At 39.9% G+C, this 18,678-nt stretch overlaps 1 protein-coding gene across 5 annotated transcripts in view; it reads right to left on the reverse strand.

Moving 5' to 3' along the window:
- Window positions 1-18,678, reverse strand: part of MPP7 (MAGUK p55 scaffold protein 7) — a 250,426-nt gene that overhangs the window by 140,848 nt on the left and 90,900 nt on the right. For 4 of the 5 annotated variants that reach the window (XM_050804514.1, XM_050804515.1, XM_050804513.1 and 1 more), the window contains one exon: window positions 4,955-5,073. In XM_050804514.1, the coding sequence (XP_050660471.1) occupies window positions 4,955-5,073 (119 nt within the window). Of the gene's footprint in view, window positions 1-4,954; window positions 5,074-16,750; window positions 16,851-18,678 lie in introns of all 5 variants that reach the window. The other variant, XM_050804517.1, reaches the window with a different exon arrangement.

Raw genomic sequence — 18,678 nt, forward strand, 5'->3', positions numbered from 1 at the left:
GAGACAGAATGTCACTCTGTCACCCAGGCTGGAGTGCAGTGGCACGATCTTGGCTCACTGCAACCTCTGCCTCCCAGGTTCAAGCAATTCTCGTGCCTCAGCCTCCCAAGTAGCTGGGATTACAGGCATGTGCCACCATGCCTGGCTAATTTTTATGTTTTTAGTAGAGATAGGGTTTCACCATGTTGGCCAGGCTGGTCTCGAACTGCTGACCTCAAGTGATCCACCTGCCTCAGCCTCCCAAAGTGCTGGGATTATAGGCATGAGCCACCACACCCAGTCCAACCTGAGCAACTCCTATTCCAAATGCAGGTTCTAGCTTAAGATACCAAATCCTCCATGAACCGCCCCCCCTGAGGCCAGTATTGAGTGAGTTACCCTGTGTCTCTCCTAAAAAGTTCCAAATGAGACCTATCTTAGAATACTGTAATCATCCATCCCTTCATTTATAAACTCTCTGGGAGACTGGAGCCCCTACAGGCAAGGGATTGTGCCCAACAAGTTGGACATCTTAGCCCTAGTAGTCCATATAGTAACTGGCATAGAGTACGTACTCAACAAATAATATCAATCAGTCCATCAAAACTCAAAGTTAAATAGATGCTTGAGGTTATGGATACCCCATTTACCCTGACGTGATTATTATGCATTGTATGCTGGTATCAAAATTATTGTATACTCCATAAAAATATATACCTACTTTGTAACCCCCAAAACTAAAAAATATGCAGTTAAAACAATGTAACCAGATGTTACAGGGCTCTGAGTATTTATCATTACTTGTATAAGGCTGAAATCACAGAAACACACACAATAATTCAATCATATGAGGAAAATTATCTGGAAAATATCAATTTGGGTTTGTTGAAATACTTTAATATACCAAAAAGAATAAAATTGAGATTGGTACATTTTTTTCCTCCTGTTCCCAAATATACACACAATTATTTTAAAGGGTAGGGGAAAACATAACACAACTATTTAAAAGGTACTAACAATTCCATATTCTTATCCTAGAAATCTAACATAGTTGTGAGTTAAAAACAAAGATTTCTGGAGGAAACAGAACTACAGCCTTATTTAAAAGAAACATAGGCCGGGTGCAGTGGCTCACACCTGTAGTCCCAACACTTGGAGAGGCTGAGGCAGGTGGATCCCTTGAGGTCAGGATTCAAGACCAGCCTGGCCAACATGACAAAACCCTATCTCTACCAAAAATACAAAAATTAGCCAGGCCTGGTGACAGGCGGCTGTAGTCCCAGCTACTTAGGAGGCTGAGGCACGAGAATAACTTGAACCTAGGAGGCAGAGGTTGCAGTGAGCCAAGATGGCACCATTACACTCCAGCCTGGGTGACAGAGCAAAACTCTGTCTCAAAGAATTAAAAAAAAAAAAAAAGAAAGAAAGAAAGAAAGATAGTATTTAAGTAAGTTTTTATGCCATATCTTGTTTTAAAATGAACTTAAACCAGATTACAAAAACACACACAAACATAACTAAAAAAAAATAACATGTATAATAAGTAAAGAGATCTCAATAGGAAAAAAGAACCCACAAGAATAGAAACTAAATCTAGAAATGAGGTTGAGATACAAAATATATGGTCCTGGATATTTGCAAGAGATGGGTCCTGGATGAACCATTCCCTAGTTCATGTGAATTCTGATATCCTTCTATTCCCACCCTCATAAACAATGTATTTCCATCCCACAGATAATGTGTATTTGTCAGTTTTCACGCTGCTGATAAAGACATACCTGAGACTGGGTAATTTACAAAGAAAAAGAGGTTTAATGGACTCACAGTTCCATGTGGCTGGGGAAGCCTCACAATCACGGCAGAGGCAAAAGGCACATCTTACATCGTGGTAGGCAAGAGAAGATGAAAGCCAAGCAAAAGGGGTTTCCTCTTATAAAACCATCAGATCTTGTGAGACGTATTCACTACCATGAGAAGAGTATGAGGGAAACCACCCCCATGATTCAATTATCTCCCGTGGGATCCCTCCCACAACACATATAAATTAAGAGAGCTACAATTCAAGATGAGATTTGGGTGGGGACACAGCTAAACCATATCAATATGAGACTTCCCAGGCATTCTCTCAGTATCATCTTCCCCTGATACTTCTAAAGCCTCATGCTCACCGTTTTTATTGTTCTTCAACTTTTCTATTCAGGAATTTTTCTTTTCAAAAGCATCCTCAGCTAACACCCTAGAGGATCACCATATTTCCTTTTTAGTGACAAGCTCACAGCCTACATATACCTGCCCTGTAGCCCAATACCCCAAGGTGGCTGAACCTGTCACAGAGACTGTATTACCCAAACTTCCTCTTTATATTTTTCCCTAGTCCAAAGAGGTGTATGTATTTAAAATTGTGTTTTGATTTACAGCCTGCCCCCAAACATTTTTTTAAGAGACAGGGTCTCTGTCATCCAGACTGCAGCACAGTAGTGTGATCTCAGCTCACTGCAGCCTTGACCTCCCAGGCTCATGCGATCCTCCCACATCGGCCTCTTGAGTAGCTAGGACTGCAGTCATGCCACACTATGCCTGGCTAATTTTTAGTTTTTTTTTATTTTTTATTTTTTTTAGAGAGAGGGTCTTGCTATGCTGCCCAGGCTGGTCTTGAACTCATGGCCTGGGATTACAGCTGTGAACCACTGCACTCAGCCCATTTAAACACACACACACACACACACACACACACGATAACAACTATGAAAATTCCGTTCTAGAATAAAATCAAGTTTTGTGTTCACTCAGTTCTAAATCACAGCCTAACAGCTTCGACTGCAGGCAGAAGAGCATAAAACCAAAGCAATTTTGATTCACTCTACCACAAATCTTTTCAAACGAATTCTTTCAGCTCTACCAAGATCTACGTACAAAAGCTGAAGCCTTCTATTCCTTCAAGCTTAAATAGACACGCTTGGAATACAGCTAAGCGGTTTGTTCCAGCTGTTTAAATCTCCAGTCCCAGGAGCCTGCCTCCTGAAAGTATTGTAGACTTTACATACTTGAAAATGAATAGAATGGGTCAGTCAAAGGACACACTTGAGGTCTGTGTCTGATAAAAGTTGGGGGTGGCAGGAACTATTAAGACATTGAGAATGTACTAGAGGTATGTAATAAAACTAATTTTGAAAATACATTTTATAGCAATTACTGGAAAACATTTAGAATAGTACATGTGTTATTGTGCTATCTAAATACTAGCAACATGAGCTTATTTGCTCCACTGTTTTTATGAAATCAGATATCAATACCCTCCGCTATGCTTTCTAACCACTTAGTATTGACATATACTTTGAAAAACAGCCTCAGCTTAAAACTCAAGCCAGTGTAACTAAGAATTTGTTTTATGCATTAGTTTCATGCTTTTAATAGAAATAACAACCATCTCTGTAGTTCCTTTTTGATCCTTAGCATGCTACGATAATTAACTTTTTCCTCAATCCTTAATAATGCCTACTTAAATTTGCCTAACCCCATTATATAACTACCAAAAAACTCAGATCTTCGCTATTTTATTGAAACTCACAAACAACCTTGTAAACAGATAGTATAACTTTAATTTTATAGGTAAGGAAACTGAGATAGTAGCTATGTTATAAATACATACAAAGGAATATGCATCCATTGTTTGGAGGCATGCCTATTTAATGATTAAAGGATGATGATGCCATCTCAAATTTATTTTATTCCTTCTATCAAAAGGTCAACTCAATCTAAATAAACCCATAGCTATCCAACTTCCATACATTCAACATAAAAATATTTTTATGATTGTATTACCAAGTCACAAACGTCATCAGTCATAATCCCAAGACCATGCCGAATAAACCCCCAGAGGGCAACTATTAATTAGAGCACAAGGATGCCGTGGAAATTACATTGTTATGAAAAAATAAAGAAATGAACAAATAAACGTAGTCTTTAAATGTACCGCCAGGGAAATGCCACATACCAACACTTCCATTTCAAGAACTGTCACTGCTGGAAGTACACAAATTTCAGTAAATTCGACAAGAAAAAATATATAGGAATCCTGTTCTGTAAAGCAATTGCAGCTCAGAAGTTGCTCATTTTTGAATACTCTATATCAATTAAAAGCCTCTTATCATGACAGGCAACCATAACAAATTTCGCTGAATTTAAAAATACAGGTCTGGTTATCATTGAGGCGCTGGTTTCTACCTCCTCACAAACTCCAGAAAGACTCTGAAGTTCTTTCAGCTTGAGTTAGATGAGAGAAAATGCAATTCATATTTCCAGAAGCACAAGTGGCATATTTTCCAGTAAGCTTCTTGTTCTCATTTTACTATTTTAGGAGTTCTGATCACTCCCAATGTTGCTGTATGGCCAGACCCGATTTCTGCTGGCTGATCATTTTCATGGCATGATGCTTTACTAAAACTGTCTCCAAAAACTGTTTTTACTCGCATTCGGCTTCAGTGTATTTATATACAAAATACCACTTCAATGGAGTGCTGCCAATAAAAGAAACAGCTTACTAGAATTTCAGTTGACTTTGTTAAAGGAAATTATTTTAAATTAATGTGGCTACTGAACTGCTGCCATCCTTGACCTCAGAAAATAGATTCCTTCTAATTTTTGCTGTGAACATTTATTTAAGTTAAATTCCAGCTCATGAATGTTGACCGTAAAAGAGTCTAAACCTTCCTGCTACTATTTCATATTCTTTCTCTAAACAAGGGGGTGACCACATGGTTGCTACATTAGTATACAGAGCTAGCTCACCACCATTAAGTGAAATCATCTATGTATTTTTGGTAGAATCTTTAACAACTTCCACGCCCGTCGGTGAATGGAACAAGGCTGTTTTGTTTTCAGAGAGCAACAATTTGATCTCTGGTTTACTTGGTGGTGCCCCAAATATTTTTCCATATGCTTTTTGCGAAGAGAATCTGACATCAGCATGGTTTACCTTTACCAATGAATGCAGGCTTTTTTCACCAAACATATCCCAGAGGAAGGTCAGGTCTTCCTGGCTATCCACATGTGGCTGCAGCTGGGCTGGCAGAGCAGCCAACAGCTCATACAGACCTATAAAATGAAAATAAAACACAAAGTGTAATCTTAGAGTGATCTCATTAATTTTGCCTAAGGTGTGTGTAAATGACAGCTGGAACATACCGATTTTACTGGATTTGTATTCCGGGCCATCAAGCTAAACACTTCTCCAAAGAACCAAAGGGGAATTTTCTGGTTTTTGAATTCCAAAGCAGTGGTATGTATTAACAGACTCGTTTTTACCTCTCACAGTTGTCAACATTCTACAGCCATCCAAGTTTACATAACCCGAGACAGAAAATGTGTACAGGTTTTCAGAAAAAGAAGAAAACACATACATTCCTTTCCCTAATCATTATTACATTTCCCTCAATCTACGCCAAAGAGTGAAATGAGTCATGAATAGGAAAAACTTCCTTAGAAGAACAGAAAATTGATAGGGTGGCCCATTAAAGGGGTTTTGTAGTGTCCAAATAGTTCCTAATAACATATAGTTTCAAAAATACTTGCATTATCTAACATCCAAAAGAAAGTCCTACAAAGTACAGGAAAAGAAATCATACGTGGTTCTGCATTACTATAGTCAACTATTTAAAAAGAAAAAAAAGCTACGTAAAACTTGGTTTACAATTGGGGGATGTACAGTTTATGTAATACCCTCTGAAAGAGTTAAAGTAACAGATGCGGGTTACTCGTGGAGTCCTCACTAGACACTTCCTAGGGGCAGACAGTAGTGCAGTGTTCCACGGTAGCGTGCTACATAAACCATCCATCTCCATCACAGCCCGTAACACTCCTGTCCAAGAAATGTTGCAACAGTGCCTGCCCGAGACTCTTTAGGGAGGTGACCTGGCAGGAGTCAATATCAACTCATAGCACATGTTTCATTTTCCAGTGGGATTACATGAGGTAAAAAGGACAAAATTCCTTTTATTTCTTGTCTGCTGTCTACAAAAACACCAAGACCTCCTGGGACCTACAACACATGGGACTGTTGTTATTTTTGGTCTGAGTAAGTGCTGCTGTTCATCACAGGGACAGCTTTACAAGAGATTTAACTAGCAAGGAATAGTAAATTACGGGCTGATGATTCGTCTATCTATTATCTTCCTGAAGCATGCTGATTCTGCTTATCAGTGATAACTCACAACTAAAGGCATTAGGTACCACGTTGAAAGTTAAGATGCGTAACTTGGGAGATCTGATTAAATTTAAACATTCCTAGGGCCTTATTTGGCAAAAATAAAAATAAAAAGCTAAAACACTCTTAAAAAAAAAAAAAAAAAAACCTTCTCTCAATTACATTCTGAAGTATTCTTGGTGTTTTACATCTATTCCCTTAAGATTCTGGCATTCTGCCTACAACAGCTGTTATTTACAATTTAGTAAAATTATTTGTAAGGTATCTCAACCTAACTCAATCTGTAATAATACAGGTCTCATTATATATATGAAAGTAATCAACAATGGCCAAGATCAGTGGTTAAGGTCGGAAGTCAAAACGTGAAATTATGTAAAGAGAGAGTGGAATTTCATTATTTTATTATTGATTTGGGGAGCTGTAAAAATAATTGCCTATTCCTTGGTAACGTGACTTACAGTTTAATTAAGGAGACTAATTCAACTGTGATATAATTTACATGATAAAAGTTGTCAGGAGGATTAAATGACTCAATACCTTAGAACAGTCCCTGTCACATAAAAAGTACTCAATATGTTTCATATGAAACTCGGTAAGTTTTAGTCATTGTCATTATTAATTATTACTGTTACTAATCATATCGTTACTGAAAAAGCAAAAGTGTGGATCAAACAGAGCTAGATTCAAACTCAAAGTCTATACTTAGAGCATTTCATGTAACTTAACCGAGCCTTGTTTCCCTCACGTGTTTAAAAATAAATAGTAACCTTTAAGTGTGGTAAAATTGCATAGCATGGCCAGGCACAATGGCTCACGCCTATAATCCCAGCACCTTGGAAGGCCGAGGCAGGCGGATGACTTAAGGTCAGGAGTTCAAGACCAGCCTGGCCAATGTGGTGAAACCCCATCTCTACCAAAAATATAAAAAGTAGCCCAGCATGGTGGCACACGCCTATAATTCCAGCTATTCAGGAGGCTGAGGCAGGAGAATCACTTGAACCCCGGAGGTGGAGGTTGGAGTGAGCCGAGACCACACCATTGGACTCCAGCTTGAGCAACAGAGTGAAACTCCATCTCAAAAAAAAAAAAAAATTGCATAGCACTAAATACGCAAACACACAGAGACACACACAAATGAGTGCATATAAAACGTGAAATCTGAATAAGATCAAAGGATTGTACCAATGACAATTTCCTAGTTGCAAGACTCTATTATAATTATGCAAGATGCTACCATCGGAAGAAAGTGGGTGAGGGGTACATGGGATCATAACACGAATCTACAATTATCTCAAAATAAAATGCTAATACAAAAAAAATGACAAACACGGTTGTTGTAAGAATTCGATAGAGCAATGCACATGGCGGCACTCAGCCCTGTGGCTGGCACAGAGTAGGCACTGCTTTGCTTAACATGTCTTCTTCTAGAATGAAAATGTCATTTCAATTCAATGGTTCAAAGTCAAAACAATAGCTTAGCTATATATTGCAATTGGATACAATACCATACTCAGAAATAAAACCACGCTAGTCTTTTACATATGGAAAGTGTTAACTTTACCCAAGTACTGCTTACATTTTGTGGGAATAAGCCATATTTAAGTTTTTATAAAAAATAATTTTTCTGTTAGCAGAAGCTCATAAAGCAGAGTTTTCTGGTTTTTACTAGTTTTATGCAATCCTAACTAATATCCCACCATAGTTTGGCACTCTAGCGACAAGAGCTGTCCTTTCCCTTCAACTACCACATCTGGTAACCATGACCACAGCAAGAAAAGACAGGACAGTGCCAACCAGAAATTAAAGACATGATTAAAGGAGCTACCAGGCCAGAGCTGTGTGCAGTCTCCATGAAGGTAAGTAATACAGACAACTACTTCCACTCAAATGAATTATATGGGCCTTAGAAACCATCTCTGGCCATGCATAAAATGGGGCCTGTGTTTTAACATGTTTTTTAAAATACTCCTATACTCAGCTCCTAAAGTTCTAATGGTGAAGAATTTTGTGAAATCCAAATGGTTTGGGTCGTGGAGATTCAAAGGGCAAATGATGACAGTTTAGATAGCAGGAGATATTTTTTAAGAATTTACCTAAATCTGCTTGGTCTCTGGGCAACAACTGAGACAATGAGATACTCTACACTCTTTAGTCATTCAAACTCATTGATTCCAGTAAACATTTATGGTAGCCATGAATGAAACACTCCTCAAGGTTCTAAAGATCTAAGAAAAATCAGTCACGGCTCCTGTCCTCAGGAGTTTGCAGTGCAGAAGACAAGCACAGACAGGTCTATTAGTAAGTCCAGGGCAAGGTTAGAGTCTTGTGGCAATGGCAAGGGAAGTGGTCAATTCGTGCCAATGAGGAAGAAGACATCAGGAAAGTCTTCAGAAAAGAAGTAAACACTTGAGTTAGGTCTTTGCTATGGTTTGAATGTGTCCCCTAAAAAGCATGTATCAGAAACTTAAACCCCAATGCAAGAGTGTTGGGAAGTGGAGGCCAATGAGAGGTTATTAGGCCATGAGGGGTATGCCCTCAAAGATAGATTAATGCCATTATTGTAAGACTGGGCTCATTATCTTGGGAATGGGTTCGTTATATGAAGGTGAGTCAGTCTTCTACTCCGTCTCTTTGCCCGTCTGCCATGGATGACGCAGCAAGAAGGCCCTCATCAGATGCTGGTTCCTTGATCTCGGACTTCCCAGCCTCCAGAACTGTGAGCCAATAAAATTCTGTTCATTACAAATTGCCTAGTCTGTGGTGTTCTGTTATAGCAGTACAAAACTGACTAAGACCCTCTTTAAAGGCAAAGTTCCTAAGAATCAAATTTACTTAGTTCTTATATTCAGAATACTATACTTGTCACTGGAGATACAACTTATAGAACATACAACTCTCTGCCCCCAGAGGTCTTATCATCTTAGATGACGCAGAATATGCCCCAACATAAAGCAATCCTATATATATAAGGCTCTCCTATTTGCCCAAGAAAAGATCCAAAACACATTTTCTTCCAAATAAATACATGAACATTTAGTGTGACAATGAAATACATATCTAATTATTAACATCTGTTTATGTCTAATTAACAATTCAAATATCTAATTGGTTTTTACAGATGTTGATAAAATGCTCATGCCTGATTCTAAAATTTAAATTGCAGTTTAGTTAGGAACACATACCTTAAATTACCTATAAGGTAAAATATATTAATTTAGATATTTGATTTGGGCCCTACTTGCATATTTCATGAAACTGTTTTATTTCTTTACAATAATTTTATAAATAATTTAAATTTCAGAGTTAAAATATATCATTTTCATTTCTAAATAAGCTGCTTAAGATGTAGCATATTTTTGATTATTTGTGAGATAGTGTCATGGGAAATTTATATAAAACTGATCAGTTTTTTATTTGTTCTGTAACTGTATAGTTTTTATTTCTACAACAGAACCACTAAGCTACCCTTTAAGTATCTTTAACATTTGCAAATGTGAGGTCACAACCTTTCCCTAAGGAATAATAATTAAATCTGGCTTAAACTTCTTTGTAACCTTTTTTTCTCCCATTGTCTTGATGAATAGTGTGCTTTTTTAAAAAATAATTCTGTCAGGTGGCCTCTAAAACTATACTCCAAAATTTTGAATTTAGGTTATATGACAACAATGTGCCTTCTCCATTCAACATATTTTTGTGTAAGTGAAATAACAGAAAGTTACCTATAGGAGATTTTGTAAGAACTGAAATATAAAGCAGTTCTCTCTTCTCTGAGAAAGAATTTTAAGGAGGAAAAAAATCTCACCTTATATTTGGGTACATGCAATAGATACTGTCAAACACACAGGTGAAGCATTTCAATAAAATCATTTCATAAAATTTTCCAGTAGATAAAAAGCAGTATTTTTTAATTTGCATATTTTATAACTGAAAAAAAAAGCACCACAGCAAAACTAAAATATGTCAAGGGTCAGTTGATTGATAAGTACAAGAACTGTAATAATTTAAAGATGAGAGCAATCAATGCAGGTCAGAAAAGGTTATATTGGGGGCTGGGTGCAGTGGCTCACTCCTCTCAGCACTTTGGGAGGCCAAGGCAGAAGGACTGCTTGAGTTAGAGACCAACCTGGGCAACATAGTGAGATCCTGTCTATATAAAAAATTTAAGAAATTAGCCAGTCATGGTGGTGCACACCTGTAGTCCAGATATTCAGGAGGCTGAGGCAGGAGAATTACTTGAGTCCAGGAGGTAAAGGCTGCAGTTAACTATAATCACACCACTTTACTCCAGCCTGGGCATGAGAGTGAGACCCCATCTCAAAAAAAAAAAAAAAATATGTGTATATATATAAAAAAGAAAAGAAAGAAAAAGAAAAGGCTACACTGGAATTCGCAGGACTTGAGCTAGGATCTGAAAAAGGAAAACAGAACCTGGAAGGGTACATTCTAGGTTGGAGAACACCCAAGGTGGAAAGGCAGTTATAATCACATAAATCTATAGATTTTTAAGTGCACTAAATTTCCATAAAACTGAAGAAAACACTAGTGATTAATCAAACCCTAATTTCTGCCTTTTATGTTTGTATCAGTGATGGTCCAACCTGGAGACAGGAGCTCCGCAGTAATTTGAACAGAGAAGCTTAATATAAATAATTATTACCTATAACAGGAGCTTACTGTAAAGTCAGAGAGAACTCTAAATACCACCTAGGACTGAAGGAGATTTTTTTCTGTTATCCAAGGAGAAAACAACCTTGGAAGAGGACTCCCTCCCCAAGGCTAAGACTCAGAGCTCACAGGAGAATGTGTGTTTGCAGCTCACAAGATGGTTGAGCTCCTTGGGCCAAAGCTTCTCCACTATCATTGGGCAGGCAAGAAACACCCATCTCCAGGATGCAAGTGGACAAAAAACTGTGCCTGGGACTAGCAAGCAGCAAATACTTCTCCAGTATACAGATGGTTTGAGGCTGGCAGGCAGGAAACCATTTTTAGTCCTGGCGTAGCAGGACTAAAAAGCCAGAAATATCCTGGGGGTGTATAAAAGTGACAGGAACTGTCAAGCAAACACCCCCTCCAGTACATAGGCAGGGTGAGGCTAGCAAGTTGACCTCTGGGATGCCCACAAGACTCACTGGGAGTCTGTCCACGGACGTGTCACTAAAACTCAGAGGATAAGTACCATTGGATACTCCCACAGGTGCTGTTAGAAATCCTATGAAAGGAGGAAGAAAAAGCAAATAAGAAAACACAAGAATAAGGAAGAGAGGCATCCTCCTCCTCTTGCATCGTCCCATCCAGTGCCCTCTTCTGAAAAAACTTAACATCAGGCCAGCAGCAAAAGAGAAATACTTGAAGGGCCTAGCTCTATCTTCATAGAGCAGGCAAGAAAGTACGAATTTGGAGCTAAGAGACAATAAAATGATAACTGGCTCAATCTTCTATATAGAGATTTATGTGTGTACATATGAGGCTGATACAGTTTAGCCATGTGTCCCCTCTAAGTCTCACGTTGAATTGCAACCTCAAATTGGGACCTGGTGGAAGGTGACTGGATCATGGGGGTGTATCCCTCATGGCTTGGGGCTGTCCTCAAGACAGTGAGTGAGTTGCAGTGAGATCTGTTTAAAAGTGTGTGGCACCTCCCCCCACTCATTTCCTTTGTCCCTATTTTCACCATGTGATATACCTGCTCCCCATTCACCTTCCACCATTACTGTAAGCTTCCTGAGGCCTCCTCAGAAGCAGATGCCAGCTCCATGCTTCCTGTACAGCCTGCAGAACCATGAGCCAATTATACTTCTTTTCTTTATAAATTGCCCAGTTGCAAGTATTCCTCTAGAGCAATGCAAAGTACAACCCAACATGGAGGCCGAGGCAGGAAGATGGCTTGCGGCCAGGATTCTGGGACAAGCCTGGGCAATTCAGAAAGAACCAACACTGCAAAAGAAAATTTTTCAGTTAGCTGAGCATGGTGGTGTGTGCTTCTATAGTACTAGCTACTTGGGAGGCTGAAGAGGGAGGATCCTTTGAGCCCAGAAGGTCAAGGCTGCAGTGAGCTATGATTGCACCACTGCACTCCGGCCTGAGTGACAGAATAAAATCCTATCTCAAAAAATTTTTAAAAAAAAAGTAGTATTTGTGTGTCTCTTTCTGCGGGAGAGGAATATTGTCTTTCTGCTCTATTTTCGGTGTTCCTTCTGTTATTTGGCATTGGAGATACAATGAAAAAATATTTAACTAGTGATTAGTGAAAGTAAATGTTTTTCTAATATAGATTTGAAACGGAAATACTATTGCATCAAAGGCTTGTATTAACAATGTTTGCATGTCTTAACAATATGCTAAGCCTGACCCCAATAGCTCAGTTGGAGCACTGAGCCAAAGTTCTAAGTTCAACAAATGACAAATGAACAGTTTTGAGAGGGTTAATTTTATGTGTTAATTTGACTGGGCTAAGAGATGTCCAGATAGTTGGTAAGACATTATTTCTGGGTGTGTCTGCGAGGATGTTTCTGAAAGAGATTATCCTTTGAATTGGTAGACTCAAGAAAGAAGATCTACTCTCACCAACACAGGCAGCATCAGCCCATTTCACTGAGGGTCTAAACAGATCCAAAAGGCAGAGGAAGGGCAAACTCCCCCTCTCCCTTATTGAGCTGGGACACCCATTTTCTCCTGCCCTCACACATCAGGCTTCCTGGTCCTCGGGCCTTTGTGCTTTGATACTTACTTATACTGCAGCCCTTTCCCTTCCACCCCACAATCTTGGTTCTCAGGCCTTCAGACTCAGACTGAGTTATGCCGCCAGCTTTCCTGGTTCTCCAGATTGCAGATGGCAGATCACGGGACTTCTTGACCTCCATAATCACGTGAGTGAATTCCCATAATAAATCTCCTATAAACACACACACCTATATAGTCAGTTGATACAAAAGTAATCGCAGTTTTTACTATCATGTCAAAAACTGCAATTACGTTTGCACCAACCTAATATATACCTATCTCTGGGTGTGTACGTATGTGTGTGTATGGATGTATATTATATTATAATATCTCCTATTGGTTTTGTTTATTTGGAGAACCCAAACACAGCTCTTTTCTATCAAAAGAGCACTCTCTTAATTTCAACTTCCTCATAAATATATGAAACTTAGAAGGTCAAGATAGGTTGTGGTTCTCCAACATTAAAAATACATAAAACCCCTAAGCATGGAAAAACAACACAAAGTCCATAGTGGGCAAAAACTTTAGGGGCTAAGAAAGGGCTTAAAATTAAAGGAACTAATTGCGAAGACACATAAAGATGTTTTAAGATTTTTAAACAGGTTACCAAAGCCTGCTCTGTGGAAAGCAAATGTTGTAACCTATTCTCCCTTTCCAGAGGAATTTTATATGGCAAAGTTTGGCTGTATGAAATCATAAAAAGTCATGTACTAATGAGAATGCTTTCAGTACAATATAAATACCTCACTCCATGAGCCAGCTCATTAAGCCATCTCATATGTAAGACCATAATCTTAATTTAACTACACTGACTGATTTATTTGATGGGATTTAAACGTGCTGTAGCTGGCTTCCCTCTAGCCACGCTATACTCAACGATAAGTACATGTGTCACTTACTTTTTGTGAAGGATAAAAACTATATGCTTTGAGATCACTGAGTTCTTTAATTGGACCTAAATAATATGCTGTGGTCATCTTCCTGAACCCATGCTACACTGCAGGAGAAACATATGTCACTGTCTCACTGTCTTTTTTTTTTTTTTTAGATGAGGTCTCACTCTGTCACTCAGGCTAGAGTGCAGTGGGCATGGTTACAGCTCCCTGCAACCTTGAACCCCTGGACTTAAGAGACTCTCTCACCTCAGCCTCCCTAATAGCTGGGACTATAGGAGTACGCCACTGCACCTAGTATCATTGTCCTTACAGATAAAGGACTATGTGCTTTTCCCCTCTAACAACTTACAAAAAGAGTATGTTCTTGGGGCTTTAGTAGCCCTGGGCAACACACTGAGATGGTATGTATTTTACATACACTTTTAGACACTTTGATGCTTTGAGCAACTTCAAGTTGTTTTGCAGTATATTTTTTACCATATATATATAGAGAGAGAGAGAGAGAGAGAATTACTGTAAAACTAAAGTCATGTTTTCTATCAGAATATTATCTTTATATAAGATATACATAAGTAACAGGCAGGTGAGTTGACCAAGGATTGGGGAAGGTAGACAACCTGACCTATCCCATAAGGAAATGTAATCATGTTGAGTAAACAATTCACCCAAAGTTATAATTCATTAACCAGAAGATAATCACAAGCTGTCATCATCTTGAATTAATAAGATTGCATTATCTTTTAAGAGTATACAAACCACCAGAATACATCAGAATACTTTTAACTGAGGAAGACGACAGGCAAGGAGTCCCATATGACAGGGGCAGAGGGAGCAAGAGGAAGAGGGGATATAAGGAAGGAAATGGGAGCCCAGATCACACAGGGCCTGGGAGGGCAAACACTGGAAGGAGCTTCACTTTTACTTTTGAGTGAAAGAGCCACTGCAGAGTTTTGTGTAAAGGAGTGATCAGATCTGACTCACACTACAAAAGCATCACTCAGCCAGGCGCAGTGGCTCACCTATCATCCCAGCACTACGGGAGGCTAAGGTAGGAGGATCATGTGAGCCCAGGAGATCCAGGCTGTAGTGAGCCAGGATTGCACCACTGCTCTCTGGCCTGGGCAACAGAATCAGACCCTGTCTCAAAAATAATAATAATACATGAATGAATGCATCACTCTGGCTGCTGAATTGAGAACAGATGGCAGGAAGCCAAGGGCCGAGGCAGACAACTGTATGGGAAGATCAAACACAGAAATCCAGGGCAGAAGGTGAGGGTGGCTTGGGCCCATGCAGCAGCCAGGGCAAGTTGTGAGAACTACACAAGTTTAGGTGGATTTTGAAGGAAGAGCTAAATACGAATTTCTGTCTGACTGAATGAGGGACATGGAAAAAAAAATCAAACAAGACTCCAAGAGTTTTTGAAGTTGCCATCACCTATAATGGGGAAGTTCAGCCTTGGACATACTGAATTTGGAATGTCGACTGGATACCAGTGGAGATGCGGTGGGCAGTTAAATATGGGGTCAGCAGTTCACCAGACTGCTCTGGGCTGAAAACTTCACGCCTGGGAATCACTGGCACATGATTTGTACTTAAAGCCATGAGGTAAAATGAGATCCCCAGGAGCATGAGTGTAGACACAGAAGAGAAGAGGAGGCAGGGACTGCGCCCTAAGGTCTCCAAAGTTAGGCGATGCAGAAGAGAGGAGGGACCAGCAGCCACTTGGACTGCCGTAATCTCACATCCTGGAAAGACAGTGTCAAGGAAGAATGAACCATCCACTGTGTAAACGCCAACAATAAGCAAGTACAATGAGACCTGGGAACTAAGCGTTGGATTTAGCAGTGCGCACGGTACTGACTACCTTTGGCAGAGTGACAATGTAGAAGACTGAATGAGGAGCACTAAAATATGGGAAGACAGAGGAGAGAACAAATACAATTCTTAGAAGGAGCTGGGTTTGGTTTTTCTCCTAGAGATAGGGTCTTGCTCTGCCACTGAGTCTGTAGTGCAGTGCCATGATCAGAGTTCAGTGCAGCCTTGACCTCCTGGGCTCAGGTAATCCTCCTGCCTTAACCTCCCGAGTAGCTGAGACGACAAGAATGCACCCCTACACGTGACTAATTTTTAATTTTTTTTTGTAACGACAGGGTCTCGATGTTGCCCTAGGCTGGTCTCAAACTCCTAAACTCAATCAATCCTCCCACCATAACCTTCAGAAGACTTGGTTCAACAGAGAATTGATCTTTGTATGGAAAGGGGGGTAAAGAAGTTTTAGCTGAAGCTCTATCATTCAGTAGATGCGAAGGAACAGGGTCAAGTGCACAGGTGGATTAAACCCAAGAGGGCAGCTCCTCTATGGTCCCAGGGAGGAAGGCAGGCAGCAGATGCCCCATGTGGGGCAAATGTGGTTCAGGGAACATGTGGTAATTCCTGAAGATTGCTTCTCTATTTTCAGTAAACTAAGAAACAAGATTTCATTCTGACAGTGAGGATCTGGAAGAAAGTGTTTGCATTTAAAAGAGAAGGTTGGGCCGGCTGCGGTGGCTCACGCCTGGAATCCCAGCACTTTGGGAGGCCGAAGCGGGCAGATCAACAGGTCAGGAGTTCAAGACCAGCCTGACCAACATGGTGAAACCCTGTCTCTATTAAAAATACAAAAAAAAATTAGCCAGGTGTGGTGGCACATGCCTGTAATCCCAGCTACTCAGGAGGCTGAAGTAGGAGAATTGCGTGAACCTGGGAGGTGGAGGCTGCAGTGAGCCCAGATCATGCCATTGCACTCCAACCTGGGTGACAGAGTGAGGCTCTGTCTCAAAAAAAAAAAAGAGAGAGAGACAGAGAGCCAGAAGGTTGGTCAGAGCCCTCTGGGTTTCTCAGAGGGAATGAAGGAACCCGGGAAGTCATAAATTGGTATACATTGTTGGCAATACGAAAATTGAAAGCTTACATTCTCTTTGATCCTGAAATTCACTCATTCATTACTGCTCTAGATGGCCAAGAGAGGCTTCTATAGTAGGATTCATATCTAACTGTTATCAAAGTTTAATCTGGAAGAAAAACCAAACGGAACAGGAGACAATTACTTTCATTTTTGCCACATATATTTCTGCACTGCTTGAGTTTTTACCAGATAGAAATCAGTTTTACAAATTTCCAAATTGCATTTTTGTGTCATAATCTGCTGTAAACCTTGTTTTCAGCAGGATAGTTCACAACTTCTCCTCAAATTCTATTCCAGCCACAGTGAATTGTTATTTGCTGTACCCTGAAATTACAACTGCATTCAGGAAACTTTACACCAATTCACCAGATAATTAATTTCCTGATGACTGCTACTGCTGTCATGTTCCCATTCTTCAGGATCCCTGAAACTACCTGAAAGATGAAAGAAACATGATAACATGCTTACATCAAAGTTTCATTAACAGGTTTAACTTAACACACTTGCCAACATTTCAAGAGGAGTGTTTCGGAAGCTGGCAAGCTCCCAAGTCCCCTCCATGCTTCAAAATTCCTCTTGAGCCTTTCTCATCCCTACCCCACTAACACTGAGTGCTTACTATCAATGTGCCAGGCACTATGAAGGGCTAGAGATGCCGCGACGACGAAACCGCCTTTGCAAAATTATAACCGAGGAAATTATGACAGTGAAAGAAATCAGACCTAACCGACTCATCTTGCTTCTAACCTTTAAGCTGTCCTTGTTTGTTCTTGGGCGTAGGCTGAACTAACTTTGGGAAGGGATTCAGTTCATGGTTTGACTCTGAAGCAAAATTGATAATAGCTTTTCCCAGAAAGACCCCCTTCTTGCCTGAGGACCAGTCTGCCTTGCAGTACTAACAAATTAGCTACAAGATTAGAAAGTACAGTGTAGGGGTCATGCAGCCTCTGGTTCCAAGAGTGTGAACCTCCCCAAATGGCTCCTGGGGATAACATCACTATTGAAAAACCTAAGATCAGTGCTGGAGATATTTTGCAGACCCTGCACAGATCGGTTGACACCACCCAGATAGGTAATCTGGCTCAACCAGTTTTGCCATCTCACCCAAGAAGAGAAAACAGCAAGAAAACCTCACTTCAACTCCCTATGATTCCATCTCCAGCCTGACCAATCAGAACTCACTTCCCAAGCCCCTACCCACATTTCTTTAAATCATCTTTAAAATCTCTGCTCAGGAGACTGATTTGAATAATAATAAAACTCCAGTCTCCTGCACAGCCAGCTCTGTGTGAATTACTCTTTCTCCATTGCAGTTCCTCTGTCTTGATAAATCAGTTCCGTCTAGGCAGTGGGCAAGGGGAACCCATTGAGTAGTTACAAAGAAGGGAGGAAAAAAAAAAGCAAACACAAGTTTATTCCCCGGTATAGGGTAGGAGCCAGATATCGGTAATCATGAAAATAAATGCAAAGTGACAACTCTGAAAAGCGCTATACAAGAGGAGATTGTTGCACCGGGAAAAGCATAAGAGACAGAGAGATGTGAACAACTCAGGGACAGCGTTCTTGAGGAAGCGACAATTATGCTGGGATCTGAGGGAAGCACAGACATTAACTTGGAGGTGCCGAAGTGAGGAACCGAAAGAGAACCGCACTTACAAAGGCCCTGGGGTAGCATGCTTAGACTCTAGAGCCATGCGACATAATTACAAATCCCAACTCTGCAACTGGGCATATTGGTAAACATCTCTGTGTATCCCTTTTTTATTGTGTAAAACATGTATAGTTGTACTAACCTTACAGAATTGTTACAAGCGTTAAATGAGTTATTTGTAAAGCTTACAATGATGGCTCACTTTGCTGAACAACTTAGGTAAGCATCTTTTAAATAAAAATAAATTCCAAATTAAATGCAAAAACTTATTAAGTATTCCAAG

This window comes from Macaca thibetana, chromosome 9 (assembly GCF_024542745.1).
Source record: "Macaca thibetana thibetana isolate TM-01 chromosome 9, ASM2454274v1, whole genome shotgun sequence".
Taxonomy (NCBI): Eukaryota; Metazoa; Chordata; class Mammalia; order Primates; family Cercopithecidae; genus Macaca; species Macaca thibetana.